Source organism: Bombus flavifrons, chromosome 16, assembly GCF_040668555.2.
Source record: "Bombus flavifrons isolate JBK064 chromosome 16, iyBomFlav1_principal, whole genome shotgun sequence".
Taxonomy (NCBI): Eukaryota; Metazoa; Arthropoda; class Insecta; order Hymenoptera; family Apidae; genus Bombus; species Bombus flavifrons.
Window position 1 is genome coordinate 9,893,554 of NC_138457.1, and position 19,925 is coordinate 9,913,478.

The 19,925-nt window shown below is 38.5% G+C and overlaps 1 protein-coding gene across 1 annotated transcript in view; it reads left to right on the plus strand.

The window, feature by feature from the left end:
- The window catches only part of LOC138188464 (uncharacterized protein DDB_G0284459), a 60,068-nt gene that overhangs the window by 15,908 nt on the left and 24,235 nt on the right, over positions 1–19,925 (plus strand). Inside the window, exon 2 of the mRNA XM_069130253.1 lies at positions 15,948–16,003. Coding sequence (XP_068986354.1) covers positions 15,948–16,003 — 56 coding nt within the window. The remainder of the gene's footprint in view (positions 1–15,947; positions 16,004–19,925) is intronic.

Sequence of the window (19,925 nt, forward strand, 5' to 3'; positions counted from 1 at the left end):
AAGTGATCTCTAGCGAGATCGTGTTTGCATAAATGCTGTTTCGATCGGTAAAAAGGACACGTTAAGTTAACGCGGAACTGTCTCTGGACTTTGCCTCTGCTTACTCGAGAATCGAGATCGCATTAGTTTAACGATGACGCCAATCGAAGCGTTGCAATGCAATGGCCAAAAGTAACAATTTTTAATACCAACAAAGGAAGTGTATTTTTCTTAATCTTGTCATTTACGTATACTAATAACTTCTTCGTTTATGCTACTTACTTTCTCGCATATTTTACGTATCAATGTCTTTGATGCAAATACACGATCGCTTTAATCATCGCCACTTCTAGCGTTAATTTATCGACGCGTGCGTCAGGATAGCGCCGTCTGACGGGGATTTTTTCGCGGGTAGGGTCCGCTTGTCAGGTTAGCCACCTGTTGCGCAAGGGAATCCCCTCTACGGCCAGCGGTGTGGAATCTTTATTTTTGTCTAGCGAGCTGCGACGGCGGCGTGGCATTAAGAAAGCGTGCCTCCGCGGTGTCGCTGATTGATGACCACGCGAAGACAATTCAACGAGCATCTCCCCTTCCTGGAGCCGTGAAATGAGAGACGCCACGCGCAAATCAAAGTCGATGACGTAGGCTCTTTCAGGGGAATTTATTTGGAAAGAGCAATTAGAAACTTTTCTTCTTTTATTCTTCTGGTTCTTAGAGTCGAATGAATAGGATGAAAGTTCGGTAGCTGTGATGGGTTTCGTTTGACTCGAATGAACGTTAGGAGATTCTTTTATCTAGGTATGCTTGTAGTAGTATTTTAGTGGTATGTTTCGCAGTATATTTTAATCACATTTTCTTCATTATCCTGTTATCTTAAATTAAATTATCTTGTATCGACGTTCCTCCACCGAATCGAATCTTTGCTCAACGAACAAAAGTTCATCCCACTTTGATCCTGTTTTGACTTTTAAAATGTCATTTACCTAATTTGCAAGGAAATAGAGGAAAGCCTGAACGAAAGTAACGACAGCCACGGATAAGTGATTAAAATCGATTTATTTCGGAAGCGTGCGATTCCTAGGCAATGTATAATCAAGGAAAACGCTCAGTCGATTTCTATAATCGCCATGCTAGTCGTTTACATCCCGTGGATTTATTCGCGTATTTAGAACGGGGCATCGACATTGCCTTCGATAGCGAAGATAATACGCGAGCTGCTTTGATTTATGGTACCTTACCATGAAGTGAAACGGAACCACTAGATTTCTCGTTGTTAGATAACGTCGTAAGCAGGAATGCTTTCTTACTCGCGCCGCGAGAAACGCGATCTGGATTGCAAATCGCTTGTAATAAATCTCGCGAATCAATAACAAATAGAGCTAACGCTGCTGATCGATGTTTCATCGGAATGTTCGATATCAAAGCCATTGTAAACACACTTATTAACACGCTTGACGAATTTTTGCAATTTTTTTATATCAGATAATTAATTACCTTAATGATAATTATAGCATATTGATTCACCATTTCGGCCTTCAAAAATTAGTCGTTGAAATATTGGAAAGTTTCGAAATTCCAAGGGTCGAGGTCATTGTCATCGAGGATCGAATCAGTGACTGGATCTCGCGCGGCTTCTCCCCGATCATCGTCCTCTTGGTCTTTTCTTTTGCCTTCTTTCCGCCGCCTGCTCGAGCGAAACAAGAAAAAGAATGAAATCACTGGCAGCTGGTGCTTTCTACCAATTAGAAACCAGCGATAGCGGATCGCCGCGAACAATTCTCGATTTTTTTAGCCTACATCGTGAAACGTCTATTTAAATGCCACACATCCTAGTGGATCACTGGATGTTTACGAGGAAAATCCTGTTGCAATTTTTCCAGCAGGCAAGTTTATTGCCTCGCCTACGATCCAAGGATCGGTTCGTTGTCATAAGGAATTATGGCAGTATTTTATCCAAACTGGTTTTATGTGTTTCGTTTCGTTTTCTCAATGGGTAATTGGCTTTCATTTGAAAATGTAATTAGATAGAAGGTCGATCGGTGGAAACGTACATACGTACATGCAAGGAGAAAAGTAAAAGCGAATAATATGAAAATTGATCGATAATTGTATTTTCATGATCTTGTATTATAATAATATTATTATTGGTGATATAGAACGTACGAGGAATAGATATAGTAAATACAACGACGATAGTGAAATTTCTGCAGTGATACAACTAGCATGACTCGTGATTGCTGCGACCCGCTCACGCTGGTTCAGACCAGGACCATAATGGTTCCTGCGCGTAGAAAATTATAGTAATTTGATATCAGTAATTTTGGTAATAATATTGCTAGTATTCTATAATAACGCTATAACGATATTATTAACAAGGATTAAGCTGAACGTAATCTCTGCGTGTCGCAAAAGGTGCTTGAAAGAGAAAACCTACGAGAATGAGCCACGAAAAGAGAGTTAACAAATTTTCATCAATTATAATAAAGCTTTAATAGTAGCTACAATTTCTTGAACTGGAAAGTAATTTCTCGATAATACGAAAATTTTGTCATCGAAGAATTTTAATCCAATCTATGGCGTATAGAGATTTGTCAAAGTGCGTATTAAACTGGAAAGGGACGAAAATTGAATATTATTCATCTTTCTAATCACCAAATGCTTTCGGATAATGGTTAGCTCAACGGGATAGCTTTCGGTTTATCGGTGATTACCCATTTCATATCTCGCGCCATATACCCGCGTGTATTTGGTTTCTTTTGTGACTGGCGGAACACAATGAACCACGTAATCGAAGGGATAGCGTAAATTCCATTGTTCGCCGTTTCAATTTATGCGGTTCAATTCGACACAATAATTTATTGTTCGGGCCGTGAATGAACGCCTTTCTCCGGCTGGACCACACTCGTAGAACCGGTTTAGAACCGTGAATCGTCTGTTGAATTATCGAACGATCCGCCATAGGAGAAACGATTTTCATTAATGAAAACCGTTTCTGGATATCGTACAGCCCAATTAATGAGCTTTCTCGTGAATTTATACTGGTCTCGTTTTAAAGATGAATATTGCTCGTGTTAAAATCCTATCGATCCCAGACGCTAATGATTTACATTCAATTATCGTGTGTCGATTATAGGCTTGGGAATTCTTATGATTATTTATGCTTCCTCAATTGGTATATTGGTAAAATGTCCAAAGTACGGTGCTTTCTACGGTACTTGGAAAAACACTTTTCTCACGAGCCTGCACTTTTTAAATTATGCTCTCGGCAACACGAATTTGCATAAATATCCGCAGTCTAACTACTCCAATTACTGCGAGAAACGACTAATAATAGGAATTCCGACGACAGAAAAGAAATTACGATAGTTGCAAAGATATTCCATTAAAAAAAAAAACGTTACTGTGGTCACGTCAATTTGCTTTCAATAGAAAATTGCTTGTGTCAGTTTAAAAAAATTATTCATGCTTAATAATCGCTATCAACACTGGCAACACCAGTAACAGTCGTTGCAATATAATAGCGACAGAAATTTCTCCCTAAACAAACAGCGCCGTTAATTTCATCCTAACGATGAAAAAGTGGCACGCGACAATTTTAGAAAACCGCGTGAAAAGATTGGACAACAAATGGCTGACATTTCACTGTGCCAGTCAGTTACATAAAGCTCGCTGTGTGTTTCCGAATCGAAACAGAGAAACTTGGACTATCGAGTAGGATATTGCCATTGCGGCGCGGCAACAAGAAGACCAGAACCGCCAGAAGCGATAGTTGCTGGACAACCGGGTAACCAGTTAGCTTTCGTTTTCGATAACCACTTGTTCAAATGTCTGCATTCTTTCTAAAGGTCGGTAATCGTGCGTAAGACCGCCAACCGTGAACGAGAAAAATGCTCGATATCAATCAATAAACCCTATTTATTTTCTACATTTTCGGTCATAATTATCGACTCGAGCCTGATCTGCTTTATATTCTACTTTCTTTTTGCGATTGCACGCTGTGGGCTTGAAACGTATAAAATAATCGAGACTATTTGATAAATTCTATTTATCCTGCGTCCTTTTGGAATTACGCGTTCCGTAGCTGGATACGTATCACAGTTAACTCTTGTAGCAACTTGTTTAGTTAATGTATGGGGATCGCGGAAAATGTAAAATAATTTGTTGCTCGCGGAGATATAGCGATTAGAGGGTAGAAAATTGCTGGATTTCGCGCAGTGTCATTACTAGAGCTTTCCGTATACGGAGATCGTCGAAGGACTATCTTATTTTATCGCATTGATAAAGATTATAATTTTCTGAAGTCTTTGGATTATAAATTCTATTTGATAAAATCTCGAGCGATCTACATAATAGTATATAGCAAATATTTCAAGCTTCTCGTCTGGCTGGATATTACGTAAAACACGACTCGGAACAGGATTTCTTGGGTAATCGAAAGAAATAAAAAATATAAGGCGCGCGTACTCGAAGTAATATGCAAATGCGCGGATTCGAGAACGACGGTCTTACTCTTTGCTCTGCTTTCCTCGTAATTCGCGTCTTAGATAATACGGTGAAAAATACCGAGTTTTGTCACTCGCCAAGTTATCCGCGAATCGCAAGCCATCCAGCAACCATTGATTACCCGGCGATGACGATCGACGCGTATCGATTTCACATTTTCTCGCGAGACACCGTCACTTCTCCTTCGGAAAAACGTGTAACGTGAACAGGAAAGCTGGAAAAAACGATTGAAAAAATTGAATTTGAAAACTAATCAATACAGAAAATTGTTTTTCAGATTTAAACGAATCTTTTGTAGAAATTTTGCATTGGAATTAATATTTATAATTCTTTGGTTCTCACTTCGAATTCTCCTACTTTTCAATAACAAATTCCTAAAATATTATTAATCTGCAAATAGTAAAATATTTTAGAAATTCCTTCTATCAGAAAATCGCTAATATTCGCGAATCTTTTCTTCCTCGTACCTATTCGTGTTCGCAATTCTTCGACCAGACGATGAATTCACACTATCCAATATCGTGAGAGTTTTCCACAATGCACTTAGAAAGTGTACAAAAAGTGCTGCATTCCTTTTTTCCCCGCTTTTCTTGTTCTATCCGCTCGCGATCGATAACTCTCTAACGATAATCGATACCGCGTTACGTAAGTCGGTTTTTACTCGGCAAAATGTATTGTGGTACTTTCCCGAATGTATCGTATTACGGAAAGAACGGTTCTCACTGTGCATTCCATCGTTTTACCCCTTTTCTTCTTCGTTCTCGAAACCACAGTTAGAAAAAACTTCTTCCTTTACACTTCATTACCGCCACTTATATAAATATTCGAAATCAACGGCTTTTGAACGATAATTTGATCGTATGGTTGGCTAATTGCTGTTATATAATTGTATAAATTATTACATAATTATATAAATACACGTGATCTAAATGAGTAATATAGTTCGCGATTTTGAAATCTTGCATACCTAGTTTTAGTGAAATTTTATTTGTCTTTCTTACCGAAGCAAGATTCATAGACGCCAGATGAAATACTCGAGCTGGAGATTATTCCACGTAGAAAAATGAGTCGAGAATATGGAATAACGTTTTCTCGATGGGGATCTCGTTTTTGAGAAAACCGAGTTTGAAAATTTGAGAAATACGCGTTCGCTTGGTTGACTCGCGATACTTCGGATCCAATTTTCTCGAAAACGTAGCTCCGCCGAATTTACCATTGTTAATTTATCGCTGGAACTTGTGAGAAAATCTTTCGCGAAACGTTCGAAGATTAAATCAATGATCCGTGCAAGCGTGAACGTGGCTTGAGTTGCTTCGAGGACAGCGAAGCGTGCAACGTGAATCAGGCATTACAAAATGCAACGTCCGGCCTTGTACCTCTGCTTTTCATCTGGATTTACTCGTAAGCTTCTTTTTTCGAGTTTCAACTCTCAGATTGACTTTCAACAGCTGAGGCACAGTTTCACCATCGTTACGCCTGCTCCATTCAATAAAGCCGTCAAAGAAAATGGAAAACGTCAGAGTCCTCGGTGAATCTACTTGAGACTGAATCGAACCAAACACGTTAATCGAGCAGCGTTTCAACGAAGATTAACGGAGACCGACGATTTCGTTCTTCTTACTAGCTCGAGTATTACGTTTTTCTAACAAAGTTCTAGTTCTCTACAGATGGTCTCTGAGAGTAAACAGCTTTCTCTCGGGAAGACATGTAACAATATTTTAATTCGTGAAATGCAATCCTTTTGAAAAAGTCGGGTCGAAAATGTGGAATAAGTTTTCTTGTAGCGGGTTTCGTTTTCAAGAAAATTGATTTCTAAAATGACCGTGGCATCGTTATTACGAACTGACTATAAGTTATAACTTTTTACAATAATATATATATATATATGTACTATATTTTCCGCTACATGATTTATTTATAGAAAATATAACAATCTTTTGCGGTCGAAACTTGTAATTATCTCACGTTTAACTGCTTCGTGTACTAATCTTGAATCAGTTAATCTCAAAATTGAGCTGTTAACCTTTATAACGAACAAGGAGGTACGAAAATTACAGTGGGAAAGACTGATTTGTAATGCAAATGAGACGCCAATAGCGATCGAGACCCGATCAGATTTTCTGTTTAATCGTTCAATCTCGTTTCTAACGCGATATCTCTTTTACGGAGACATCTGTGTTCTATTCGATGTTAATAGATTCGGTAGATGTTTCGCGATTCGAAGATAGCTGGGTGAATTCATTTCTCGTTTGCTATATAGAGTGTCTCGCTGAAATTAAGTATCTCCGATACTTTCACTGCTATTGAAACTATTGAAAAAAGTTTGTTCGCACAAGATTATCTTGAAGAGCGATCTAAGGCCACTGATGATACCCTTTGCATAGTAATAATATATTTTCTATCATTTTATAAGAAATGTATAGTTTGTGATAAAAAAAATGTTAATTCGTAAGAACATTTTGAAAATTATTAACAGGGTTTTACGTTATCTTATTTTATCGTCGATAACAATGAAAATAATTTAGACGTTCGATTTCAATGAGATACCCTGTGTATACACCGGTACACTACAGTAACTCCATTCTCCGCTACGAGGATTTCATTTCCTCCGTTGTCGATTTCGAGCGAATTCCTTTGGCTGGTCGATCTAATCTGACAAAATAGACATTGACAGAAATACGATGGGTATCGAAGAAGCTTCTTCTCATTCGATCATTCGTGAAAGTATTTCTATTAAGCGCACGGTACCATGAAGCTGCTGGTTTGAAAAAGTACAGCGACTGTGCATTTAACAATGAAAAATTACATTATTTATTGCGAAAACATTTTGCATTTTGCAACCCAGCTATGGAATCATCCAACCGTCGTCCAAACCTTAATCTTAACTTTGGCGAATTCTTAAGGTATCGACATTTGGAGGCTTGATTTTACCCCTTCAACTTGAGTTAAAAAAGCTTGCAGGCAAAAATGTTAGCTGTTAGTTGCGTTAGCACGACAGAAGCGTGAAATTCGTTAAACTTTCAAATAGTCCAAATGCAGTACCATTTCTTGCTAAAGGTTCGAAGCCTAAAGTTTCTCTACGGTCTGCAATACATTTTGTGTGGCTCTGTGACGATCGTGGCCAGATTACATAGCCGCGAGGTTCCTTTAGGAGGAACATAAGATTTCACGATTATGAAGTTTAAAGTCTCTTGACCCCGGAATGCTTCGTAACTATCCTGCAACTTCCGATTCATCTGGTTAAACGTTCTTATTCGTCGGTCTTAAGATAGACTCAAAGATTCCGATGAATCGAAGATAGCTATCTTTCGAGCGAGTGAGTAGAAAATAGACAATCGTTTCGAGAATCGTGAAATGCTCGTATCGCTAGAAGATGCGCAGCAATTCCAAGATCAGCGAAATGAAATTGGTAACAGAAGACGGTAAAGTATGGAATAGAAGAAAGCAAAGAGCGAGCTGGGCTCTGAAGAACTCTGTCTATTACGCACGACCTCGTTTACATCGGCGTTACGTGGGCGTGCAGTACTTTGTAACAACATGTAAACGTCGCCGAAACGATCGAACGTGTTTCGGCTACAGTCGTAAAGAGAAATTTACAGTATCGTATAAGAGTTCGATATTCTTTACGATTGACATCATCGATCCGGCCTTTTCAAAAAGGAGAAAGTGACTCTGTAATCGCTTTGAGAATTCATGTTGAGGTAACGCCCAATGTCAGTAAAAATCCAATCCCTCAAACCCTAAAGTCAAATTAGGACACTAAAAACCCAATATTTTCTCCATATCGAAAGATCGTACATAGTTGCTAGGAGAAACATTGGCACGCCATTCTATTTATCGTGGCATTTACATATCAATCCGTTGACGATTAGCTCGTCATTGCATATGTACCTGTATTACAGTATCATTGACATTATTTCTATACGTTTCTACTACTATGACGATACCGTGGAATATGTAGGATCAACTAAAGTACGTATAGGTATTACTTTGAATTCTAATTTACACGTATGGTGAAACATACACGTGAAAAAGGAGAATATTTCATTTACTAATAGACCAATCTAATTGGTAAAATTTGTAACACACCAAAACAGTTGACACTGATTTACGTTGAACAGATTTGTAGCAGGATTTGTTTTCCTATTTCGTTGTCGAATGCATCGAAATGCGATCGAAGCGTGCCGCGACACTTCTAACGAATTCTAATGAATTCCTCGAAAGTGTCTGGCGAAAGGACGGACGATCGATTTATAGCCTGTTCAATTTTCACACGTGCATAGTAAAATAAACGAGGTTCGAAGTCTCGTAATAATAAAAATATTCGATTCTATGGTGACATGGTTATGCGATCATGGTGAATTATAATAACGTTCAGTTCGATTGGGAAAAATGTTGCAAGATCGAAAGTGTAAATAAGTTTATTTATCACGGTGCGAGCAGAAAATTGACATTTCACGGAGTCTAACATCGGGCGGTAGCTTTCGTAACCGTTTCGTAATCATTTATTCTGTTTTATTAAAGACGCGCATTAAATATGGATAATGTTACGCTGTGTGCGATCGCCCGATAGCGAATTTATTGTAACACGGAAACGCGGCGAGATATAAATGATCGGTTAACGTGGTTCGCTGATGTGGCCCTAGTGACTCACGGTGGAAGTGTAATTTCATTTCTTCGACGTTTTACATCGTAGCGATTAGAATTCTGAGTTACGCTTGGCGGTCTGTGCTTTAGATTAAATTATTCGTTGCAGAAAACCTTTAGCGATAAGTATATCTGGTTATCTAGATGGCGAAAAATATTACGAACCGATGGATTTAAGAATTCGAGAATTTCTGAATTAAAATGATTAGAAATTCAGGTATCTTTTTGACCAGGTATATTTTGAAATTCAAGGAGCTGCATGGATTTATGTTCTTTGGAAACCGGGTATTTTTTAATTTGGATATCTAGAAATTCGGAAACCTGATACTTCTCGAATTCGGATACATAAACGGAGAGTTAGGAATTTGAATATCCTGGGACCAAATGTCTTTGGAATTTAGGCATTTTGAAATTCAGGTACGTAGCACGGCATTTAGATACCGTGCAAGTTAAAATTCTGCGAAGCAAACGAAGAATTCTAAATTAAAAATTTTCAAGCAACTCCCTGAATTTGAAACTTGCAAAGAACCAAGAAACCAAGAGTTCAAAAATCTAATCGCACCATACGCCGAAGCAGCGGATAAACGGACGAAATTATTATTCGAAACAGGATCGATTTATCCCGTTCTTTGTATGTTAATAAACCCGCAGAGTTCTGCCGAATTTCAGTTGCTGAAAATATTGTCGCTCGAATTCCTCGACAGCGGGCATTTTGAAAGTGTAATAAGGCACACGCGAGTTAACCGTATCAATGTATCGGCGCTACGATCAACAAATCGGCCATTTAAGAGCAATCGAACGGAGAACGGAGATTTGTTTTGTATGTGTAACAATTTACATAATCTGAGTCTGCAATCGCTGGTCTAGCGGGTCTAGCTTCGATCAAACGTAAGGGGAAAGCCGAAAGTCCATTTTTCTTTTCGTTGGCTCTTGCACATGGTGTAAGTATAACGCGCAGAGTTGTGTATGAAAATAGTTACATTATCGTAATGCAATTTCTCTCGTCGCTACGTATTTTATAATATCTCATTGTTCCTTTACGATTCGCATCACTTTAGAGTTTTCTTCTTGCAGAGTATTGTCTTGTTCGGAGAACAACATATTTTTTTCGCATTATTTAATGTGATAAATATTTCTGTTGTAGGTTTTTGAAAGTTTAATCAGTCAGGTACTTAGAGATTTAGATGGATTAGAAATATTTAGAATTCAGGTAGTGCGAATTGGGATTTAAGGACTTGGATATCTTGGTAACTTAAATACGATAATATTTGGGAATTTAAATGGATTAGGATTATTTGAAATTCAATTATTTTGGAAATTTGGATTTTGAGGCCTCCAATATGTTAGTAACTTAAACAATTAGAACTAAGATATCTTGGGTATTTGAAACTCAATTCTTTATAATTTGATTTATTATTGAGAAACGACTTAAGGACTTATACCGGTCCTGTTACTGTTACTTTTACTATTTCCTTGGATTCTCAGAAGTTAAATTATACGAAAACATCACAGCCGAATAAAGAAATTTTTTTCGTTGAAAAACATGGTTTTATTCTTATTTTCTAGAACGTTTATACATATTCAATCGATGATCCAGATCTCCTCGCTTTCAACGTATTCGTTCTACGTGCAATCGCAGTGAATCAGCTCGAAGGATGGCTGGTTGAGAGCAGAGCGAATCTCCATTCTCTTTCTGGCATCGCGTTGGTCTACGATTGCCGATTTCGTAGCACGATTCCACCTTCCTCGGACGTTATGTTTCAATTCGAGACGATTTTATGGAAAGTGAAAGCAAACGCAGCATCGTTTGCCAGTGATCAATTAGTCTTTGTCTAAATCGTACGATTCCCACGATGCGGGAGAGTAACTAGTCCACTTCGAGATCGAACGAATGTCGATCTAAATAGCCCATTGCAATTCTAAATATCTTTCGTCATAGAAACGCTGTTATAATTCTAAATAGTTTCTTGATATTCTATGGTCGATGAATTTTGCAAGATAATTTACGGATCCAAATATTTGGCATTCAGATAGTTCGAGAATTTAGGTATTTTCAAATCTCAAATATTTGAATGCTCGGGAAATTAGAATATTTTAAGCTGTCAAATCTTTGAAATTCAGATAGAATTGGAATACATATATTTTAGGTTTTCACATATTTGGAATTTTGATGGTCTGCGAATATAAAATATTTTAGGCTTTCGAAAGCAAATTCCTAAAAGAAAATTTACCTAACAGAGACATGTCTAATTATCCAAAATTATATTTATATTTAGTACTCTGGTCGATTCATTTTCTATCCGGGAATACATTGGGCAGAATTTCATCCACGCGACGATTCATCCTTCTTTCTTACAACTTTACGTAACCAGTTAATTATCGCTGGGTCGATCGACTCTTCGTCGTGTTCTTCTTGCCTAATCGATCGCTATCGCGACGATACTCGGTCAAAAACATGAAAAGTCGAGCGCGCAGCTTTCTTTCTAGCCCTGAAGGAACACCTGTGTCCTCGGTTTATGTAAAAGCGCAACGATTGAACGAGCTATCGACGGAGAAAATCTTTCTAGAGCACACGGAATCCACTCGGGGATACATAAATCAGCCTCGAGATCGAGAGTTGCGAATCGAGGATTCTAGATCCGCGGATGAATGGATCGTGGACTACTTCTGTTTTCTTCGCTTCAACGTAAAATATAGTAAATAGCCAGCAGCGAATACATAAGAAGATTAACGTATAATAGCTTTAGATATATCGTGATATATTTTAGTTAGAAAAATAAAATTGGAAAAATGAAAGTGACCGTAGTAGAACACAACGATGCAAAGATCAAACAAATGATTTAGTTCTTAATCTTGCATGCCCCAGTTTTCTATTTCCTAATATTCGATTTAAGGGTTAAGTCATAACTCACATTACGCGTCAACGACACCTGTTTTTGTCTTAAGAAAAAAAATCTTTCTTCGTAAAGAGCGTAAAAATTTGCAAACGTTTCGTCGAACAAATTAACATTTCACCATTCCATGGCTATTTCAATCTCGACCACATTACAATATTCATAACAGCGTCGTTAAGTGTCAAGGTAACGGCAACGGAGGATTTATTTGCCAACGAATGATTTAAGATCCTCCTCGAGCGCATCCTCGACTTTCTAAAACGATCGATCGACTTTGTCCCGGCACACAGAGTCATCACGAACTCGCCCTCGCTACGTTTCGAAGAAAACGATTTTCCCGAGACGATTGAACGTGTTACGTTATAGTCGAGTGGAACAATCCCTTTTCTGAACGGAGAACGGTCCTCGTTTCCGCTCGTAGATCGATCGACCGGATATTGCCCGCGGCCTCGCGTGTCGATCCTCGTCCTCCGTGATCTAGATCCTCCGGTGCATTCAGACGTTGTCCCCGTGGCTTCGTGCAGCTGGATTTCGGTCTTCGACTTTCTAATGCGAATTTCAAGTTTCGAAGCACTTTGTACGACTGGATGCTATTTGATTCAAAATGGATCTAGGTCAGATTAAATTAGCTTAAATTAAATCAAATTAGATAGGTTAGGTTGGGTTATGATGATAATACGTTAAATTTGATTAGATTTTTAGGTAGGCAAAAAGTTAAGGACTCGCGTAACAGCTTAATTGCAATCATCAATGAGACCCATAATCGATTACGAAACGACCTGCTTAGAGGTTCTTTACACGAATTCACCTGCACATAATACAATCGTCGCTCGTCAAGTAGCCTTTCCAGACGTCCTTGAATTTTCTACTTTTAAAAATAGAAAGGGAAAAGCAGAAAGAAATATTTACCCAGTACGGACATTTTTACATATGTCTTCTCTTTGATCCTTACTGAAATAGTAAGTAGCTATGTAACAGTAAAAATGACTGGAAAGTACTATACTTTATATATTCCTAGCGAACTGTATTAGCAAACAAGTTTGATATCGTTGGAAAGTGTTTGATCCGCTACCAGGTCTAGTGAAATTACAGCGAGTGAAAGAAGCAAAGTTTTTTAGTTTATTTAAGTAAAGTTCCGTTCTCAGGTGTGAAGTATACAGTGCGCAGGAATTATATAAACTGCGGTGTGGAACTTTGAAGTAAGATTTGATCAAAAACTGTTAAGTAACTCAAGGAAGAATATCGTAAAACAGGCAGATGTAAATCATTGTTCATTGTAATGAACTTTTATGTAAGGCAAAAAATTAAATTCCATTTTTTTTTTATATAAGACGAAAAATGGTCATTATACACAAGCAATACCAAAAATTCGTTGTACGAAAGCTTACCCGACGAATGAAAAGAGTGTACAATCGTTTGTAATGAGAAAAGTAACCATATGATTATCTGGCAAGTATCCAAAGGCGTGGCATCGATCGTTTTTAAACTGTACAACGTTCGCGATACAGAATCGGGGAAAGTCGTTCGCCATGGAAACGAGTCACGGCCGATGTGCCGGTTTTACGTAAGGTGAAAATCGTCTTTAAGGCGAAAGAGGATCGCCACGGATGCAAAGGAGAGAAAGAAACCGTGCAACCATGCATACGATCATATCTTGCATGAATCACAATTTTCACATAACTGCACATTTCCATTTCTCCCTGGAACAACGTAAACAATTCTTTAAGCTCGTGTATATTTACTCGAAATCTATCTATATTGCCTACATTCGCGTTGCTTCTTTGTCCTAAGAAGACGACAAACCGACGAACATTATGTTACATTTCCCAAAGAAAAACTTCCCATAAAACTTCCATATAAAACTATTGTATATAGGAAATCTATGAAGAGCTTTTTCATTAATATCGAAAAAACAAAATTCTGTAAGTCCATCGACTTCTTACGTTACCGTTGCTTCTTCGTCCTTAGAAAACGACGAATTACCAAACAGTATGTTACGTTTGATATTAAAAAATTCATTTCTCAGAGTTTATCAAATTTTTAGATTTTTGGTTCCACGAGGTCGCGGTACATGAAATTCCCGACGAGTCCTCGACGAATGGTTACGGTACAGAGACGAAAGAGCACGGCTCATCAGGAATTGTACGCACGTTAATGGCGGCCGTGTTCCTCGATTTCGTATTCACCACGAGGGCCGCGATCGACCAAGACGTCGGTGGACGTTTTCGTGACGCGCTAAGCGAAACAAAATACCACAATCGGGTGGTTCATTCCTATTACAAGATCTGACGAAACTTTACTTGACTTTGTTGCTCTCGCTGGATCCCTCCGTTCTTCGTTTCCAATGTTCCTTTCCCACATTTATTCAATGACGATCATTTCACGGAATTTATTTATTACTCGTTCGAGCGCTTCGTCAATAGTAAGGCGAATCGAAGTTATCAATAGGTGTAGTTATCGATGCATTTGACGATGTTTGACATCGTTGGATCTTCAAGGTTTTCAAAAAATGAAATGGATCGAATTATACGTATATGAATGTAAGCTTTAACGATAGAAATAAGATTGATGATAATTTTGTACTATGAAAAGGATGAGATGGAACGAACTACACGTAAAGAGCATCGAATCAATTTTGACATAAGATAGGAAGAGATTATTAATTGGCTCAGTACTTAAGCAAGGATCGCGAAAACGGGGAAAGAAGTCTGCTGTGCCAGAAACAATTCCGTTGGCCGTTTTGTGGCTTGCAAAGAGGCACCGTTACCCGCTCGTGTTCCTACGTGCTCGACCTGAATTAATTCCGCTGCAACGCGGCCATTGTGCTCCGACGAGGACTTTCGAGTGCGCCACCGTTGATCCACTGCACATGTTCGAATTTTATCGATCCGGATGATCGAAGCTCTGACTTCCAGTGGCTTCGTTTAACCCGTTAGACGAAATTTCTTTTCTACCCTAAATTTTCTAGTAGTTTGGTACTCTCGTGTAGCTTTTTATTTGGTCCTGTTTGAAAAAGTTTGAATCCTGTTTGATAAAGTTTGGAGTAGTTTGAAGCAGTGGCATGTTAGATTTCGGAGTTTGAACAAGTTTGAGAATCGATCTAGGTGTGCTGAATGGGCGATGGATTATAAAGTTGGTACTTTTCTGTAAACGCTCGATGTATGTTCTCTTTTTCTCTTTTATTGTATTTCATCGAGAATAAAGAGCATTTACTAACATTGGAAAATTCATTCAAAACGACTACTCGATCGCTGTTAAGAGAACTTCGCTAAATTATGTGTTTCGCGGATAGGTTGCCCAAGAGCAGTACAATCGCCACAATTATCCGCGCATTTCACGTACGATCGGCCTAAACGTGGTCTTTCATAAGACTAATTGCTTTTAATTGATCGAACGGACGCAATCGTCGGGCAGAATCGAGGGATCGATCAGAAAATTCCCGCTTTTCAAGACTGACGAATGATAGATGGCAATAATGCAACGCTAAGAGATGCTAATTGCGGCTAAATTGCACGAAGGCGTACAAGAATCTCTGAACAAAGTAAATTCATTCCTATCCGCTCGGAAACTTTACGTATTCTCTCTTGAACCTGACCAGTGCATCTTTGAAACGTGTATTTTCATTTACGCTGTCGCAGGTCTCAATCTCTTCTCTATTTGAAAGAATAATTTCTAAATAAATCTTTCAAATAATGTTACACTTACTATATTACAAATAATATATATATATATATATATATATATTAATTGACGTTATGTTATTTATTATAGAATTAATTTCTTTAGATTTATAACCAATGTTGAACAAACATTTATTAATATCCATTAATTTATACTTTCATAATAATACCGTGAGAAAGTAAAATAAAATAAAATTTTTGCCAGAAATTTAATCACTAACCACGAAAAATTCTTCTGTTTCAGGCTGAAGGAATTGATCGTAGCCATGAACCTCGCGCTGCATGGATTTTTGTTGCAAGGTGAGTCTCGTCGACCTAATTCTCTCCTATCATCTCCCCTATCAATCTAATTTACCGATTCGAAATATTCGAAAGAAAGATGTTACCGTCGATTTGCCAGCAACAAGTTTAGTGGAAATTTCGAGTAAAATTCAACTCCCCTCGCGAATCAATCGTTGCCTCGGTTGCACGCATGTGCTCGAAATAATGGAATGCAATATGGTGCATCGCGGGAACAATGCATCCGAGGAGGAATACGCAGCCTCGGATCGAGGGTTGACCTAACTCAACTTGCCTCGTTGCATACGAGGTCCTCGAAAGTCGGAGGGAAACCGAACAATGCGTGGAGGAAGTGCAAATGGCATGCAACTGGCTGCATGGAGTGCATGCACTGCATCCTTCTGTACTTTATCGCTCTACTACCTTCCATTTTCTTTTTCTTTTCTCTTTTTCACTACGTTCACTACGTACGTTTCAATACCATCCGTTAAATTAAATCTTGTTCTATCGTCGTTGTCACCATCGATGGTAGAAGAACATCTTATAACGGACTTTTCTTATATTTTATACTTTTAACCTGTGATGATAACTATCATCGGAAATTGACGCATCTGACTTTTTCATATTGCGTATATTTGACCTGCGTAAATTTACGTAACCTTTACATTTAATCGGCGGAAATAAGATACGTAAAATTGTAAAATATTTGCCAGTGTCTCAGAAATTCAAGTAATTTAAATCGACATGTCCAATCAATGATCGCACCGATCGATCCTAGTTGGTAGTCGCAAGGGAGAGGAACGAAGAAACTAATGGCAGGTTCTTGAGCAATTAGCGTTGCCTGGACAGAATGGCGTATGTGTGCACCGAAACTATTCGCGATTCTTCCGCCGTACAAGATTCTCTCCTTTCCTCCCATCGGCACGATTCATTCGCGATTCTCGTATCGTGGCCGACGTACGGTCTCGTGTTTACGTTCACGTAGGAAACACCTTGACTCGACACGAAAACCCAGTTAGTATCGCGATACACCATCTACACGCGAAGACGTGCCTCGTGATATCTACCAACAATTAGACACGTTTTTTGAATAATTTAATTACTTTGGTAGAATTTTTTATTAGATTAAATTTCCTTTGTTCCTTTTTTATTTTGCATTAAATATCGAATTATAATTGTAGGATCAATGAAATTTTTTTTTAATATACCCGTTGCTACGTCGTATTATTCTTTCACTCTTACATTTGAAAACTCAAACCTGTACATCTGTTTCGTGTATTAAATCAATCATTTTTCCCAGAAAAATCCTCGATAATACAGTTTAAACAAAATACTCCGAAACCGAATTCCTCTCTAAACGAAAATACGTACTTCTCAGTCATCCTCCCACGCTGTTTGCTAAAAAAAATCCCTGTGTGGTATAGTATACACGCCTTAAAACCAAATCAAAGGCTTACTATTCTCCACGAGAAACATTCGAGACTCTCGACAAGGCTTACAAGGAGGAAGATACATAAGTCGATTCACCGGAGACGGACGCAAAGGATTTTCTGGGAAGACAGGAGGATGTACGAGCCGCAATAAAATCGCAAACAAGTGGACGTACACTAACGTTCAAAAGTTTGGAATTTCTGCGCCTTCTATAGAACCAGGAATTACCTTAACAGCTTTAATACCTCGGAAAATTCTTCGATGAAGGATATTTTGGGAGAAAGTTCTCAGGGCTCTGTCTCCGAATTTCACTATCTCAGAAAATTCTTTGGTAAAAGATACGTCGAAGAATTCTTTCGACAAACAAATTTTCTCGAGGTAATAGAATTACCAGGCTATCGAACGTGCTTACAGATTCTATTCTAATTTCCTAGTTATTAATTTATCGTTAACTTTTGTACAAATTTGGCAATATTCGAATACTGTTACTTCGAGTCGACTTATGAACAGTAGTGTATACGAACGTCCCACGTGGTTCGACCGCGATGCATACGTTTCACGGACGGATGTCCCACGAGGCTGCATTCCTTGTCCGATGCAACTTCCATTTAGCTCCTACGTGAATGTAAATACGCTTGTACAAAGGTGGATTCGCACGTTTCGCGGCTGGTGGTCCAGAGACGCGACTCTTCCAACACGCAAATGGCGAGTGTAATGAATACAAAGCCTGCCGTTTGCGTCCAGACCAGGAATTTTATGTATCGTTCCTCGGGGATGGCTTGTTTTAGTGTTCGAAGCTTTGACTATACGTATCCCGTATTTCTCGACGATGCAATGGCGATAGAGTTTCTCGTGTTGAGATTAGCATTGTCTATGGAGACTGGAATTTAGGTACTTTAGGCGTTTCAGATATTTTACTTTAGCTTTTAGATATTTTAGTCGAAAAATTACTCTGGAAAATATCGAAATGCACATGTCGTTGTAACATGCTTACATTGTAGGAATGGTATAAAATCACTTTAGACAAATACTCATTCGTCATTAAGAGAGAATATTTAAAAAGAAAAAAAAGAGAGTTAATTGTTTCATGGGAGATAGATTATCTGACAGTTTGAAATCAATAATTCCGTAAAAATTTCAATTTACGTTGTCGCAAGACTTTCTTGAAGCGTCCCACGGTTGCATTTCTACCGAAAGATGAGCGAAAACAGCCCCCGCGGTTACTACACGAATGCAATGATCAATGAGTCATTCGTTGTCTACGAAACTCACGACTGCTTGCCTTTTATTGGCGATCTGTTCGACCTCTTTTAAGGCCGTTCGTACGTTTTCTCGTTACGATGCTCTCGTTCTGCGTAGATTGACCATCTTCTTAGGACCGTGTCCTTAGATATATATAATTGCAAATACATCGACAACATTTGGAGCAAGTTTGTAAATGCAGTGGCAGCCAGCGACTCGATTAACGAGATTTCAGACTGTTCGCAATTCTGTCAAGGAGATTTTAAAGGAAATCACACAGTGACCGACAGAGTACCGAATAAATTAGCAAACGGATCGATTGGATTAGAAACGAAATCGTAACTTGATCTAAGGAATCAACTGGAAAGCTATCAAAGAGATATCCGACACGGTTATAGGTTGACGTATATTTCTGAGAATACAGTTGCAAATTGTCAATGCAGTAAGGTTCAGCGAGTAAAAATTCGCAGTGATTAATGGATTCGTGGGTAGTGAAATTCAGTAATGGATTTCTAATCGTAAAATAGATCAACTCTTGTTTTGAAACAGACTCTGATTTCGAAATTAGTTTGGAAGCCTAATGATATTTGAGATTATATCACGACCATGCTTATAGCAGCGAAGAATTATTTTGCACCAGTAGTCAACGAATCTAAACAATATATTTATTTTACCTCGTCTTAAGTTGCATTTTCCAAATTGAACGCCGCATAAGAGTACTAAAATTGCAATAACGAACGTTCGACTCTATTATCATGGAGAATAGAAGTATTCGTCGATCGAAAAGAAAATGTCGATACACTGTTCGTTTGGCATTTCAAAGCGGAGTTATGATCCATTTTCCTTGGTTTGGAAAACGCGGAAATAGACTGGTATCTTTTCGATCGTTCGAGAAATATTCTTCCGCATTGTTCACGCTTCTGCCTGGAAGCGGCGTGCCACGCAACCCGGTTCGTTCACCATCGGGCAGGGACTTTCTTCTCTCGATCGCGATACGCCGCGATCAACGGTGCTCGTTTCCATGCGTGGCGTCAACGCGGCGCACGCCCTCGCATCGTAAACGTACAAATGATTCAACCATTTGCGAATGATTCATTCGCGACGTTGTTCGCAAATTCGTGCTGTCCATCATTCTCCTGTCTGCTTCATTTCGCTCACCATTTTGATACTTATCGAATGGTACAGCGAAGATTATAGCGGTGTAAGAGATTTTGAGATTTCGTATCTTCTATTCCTTCGATATCTCAACTTTTAAATGCATGTAATTGAA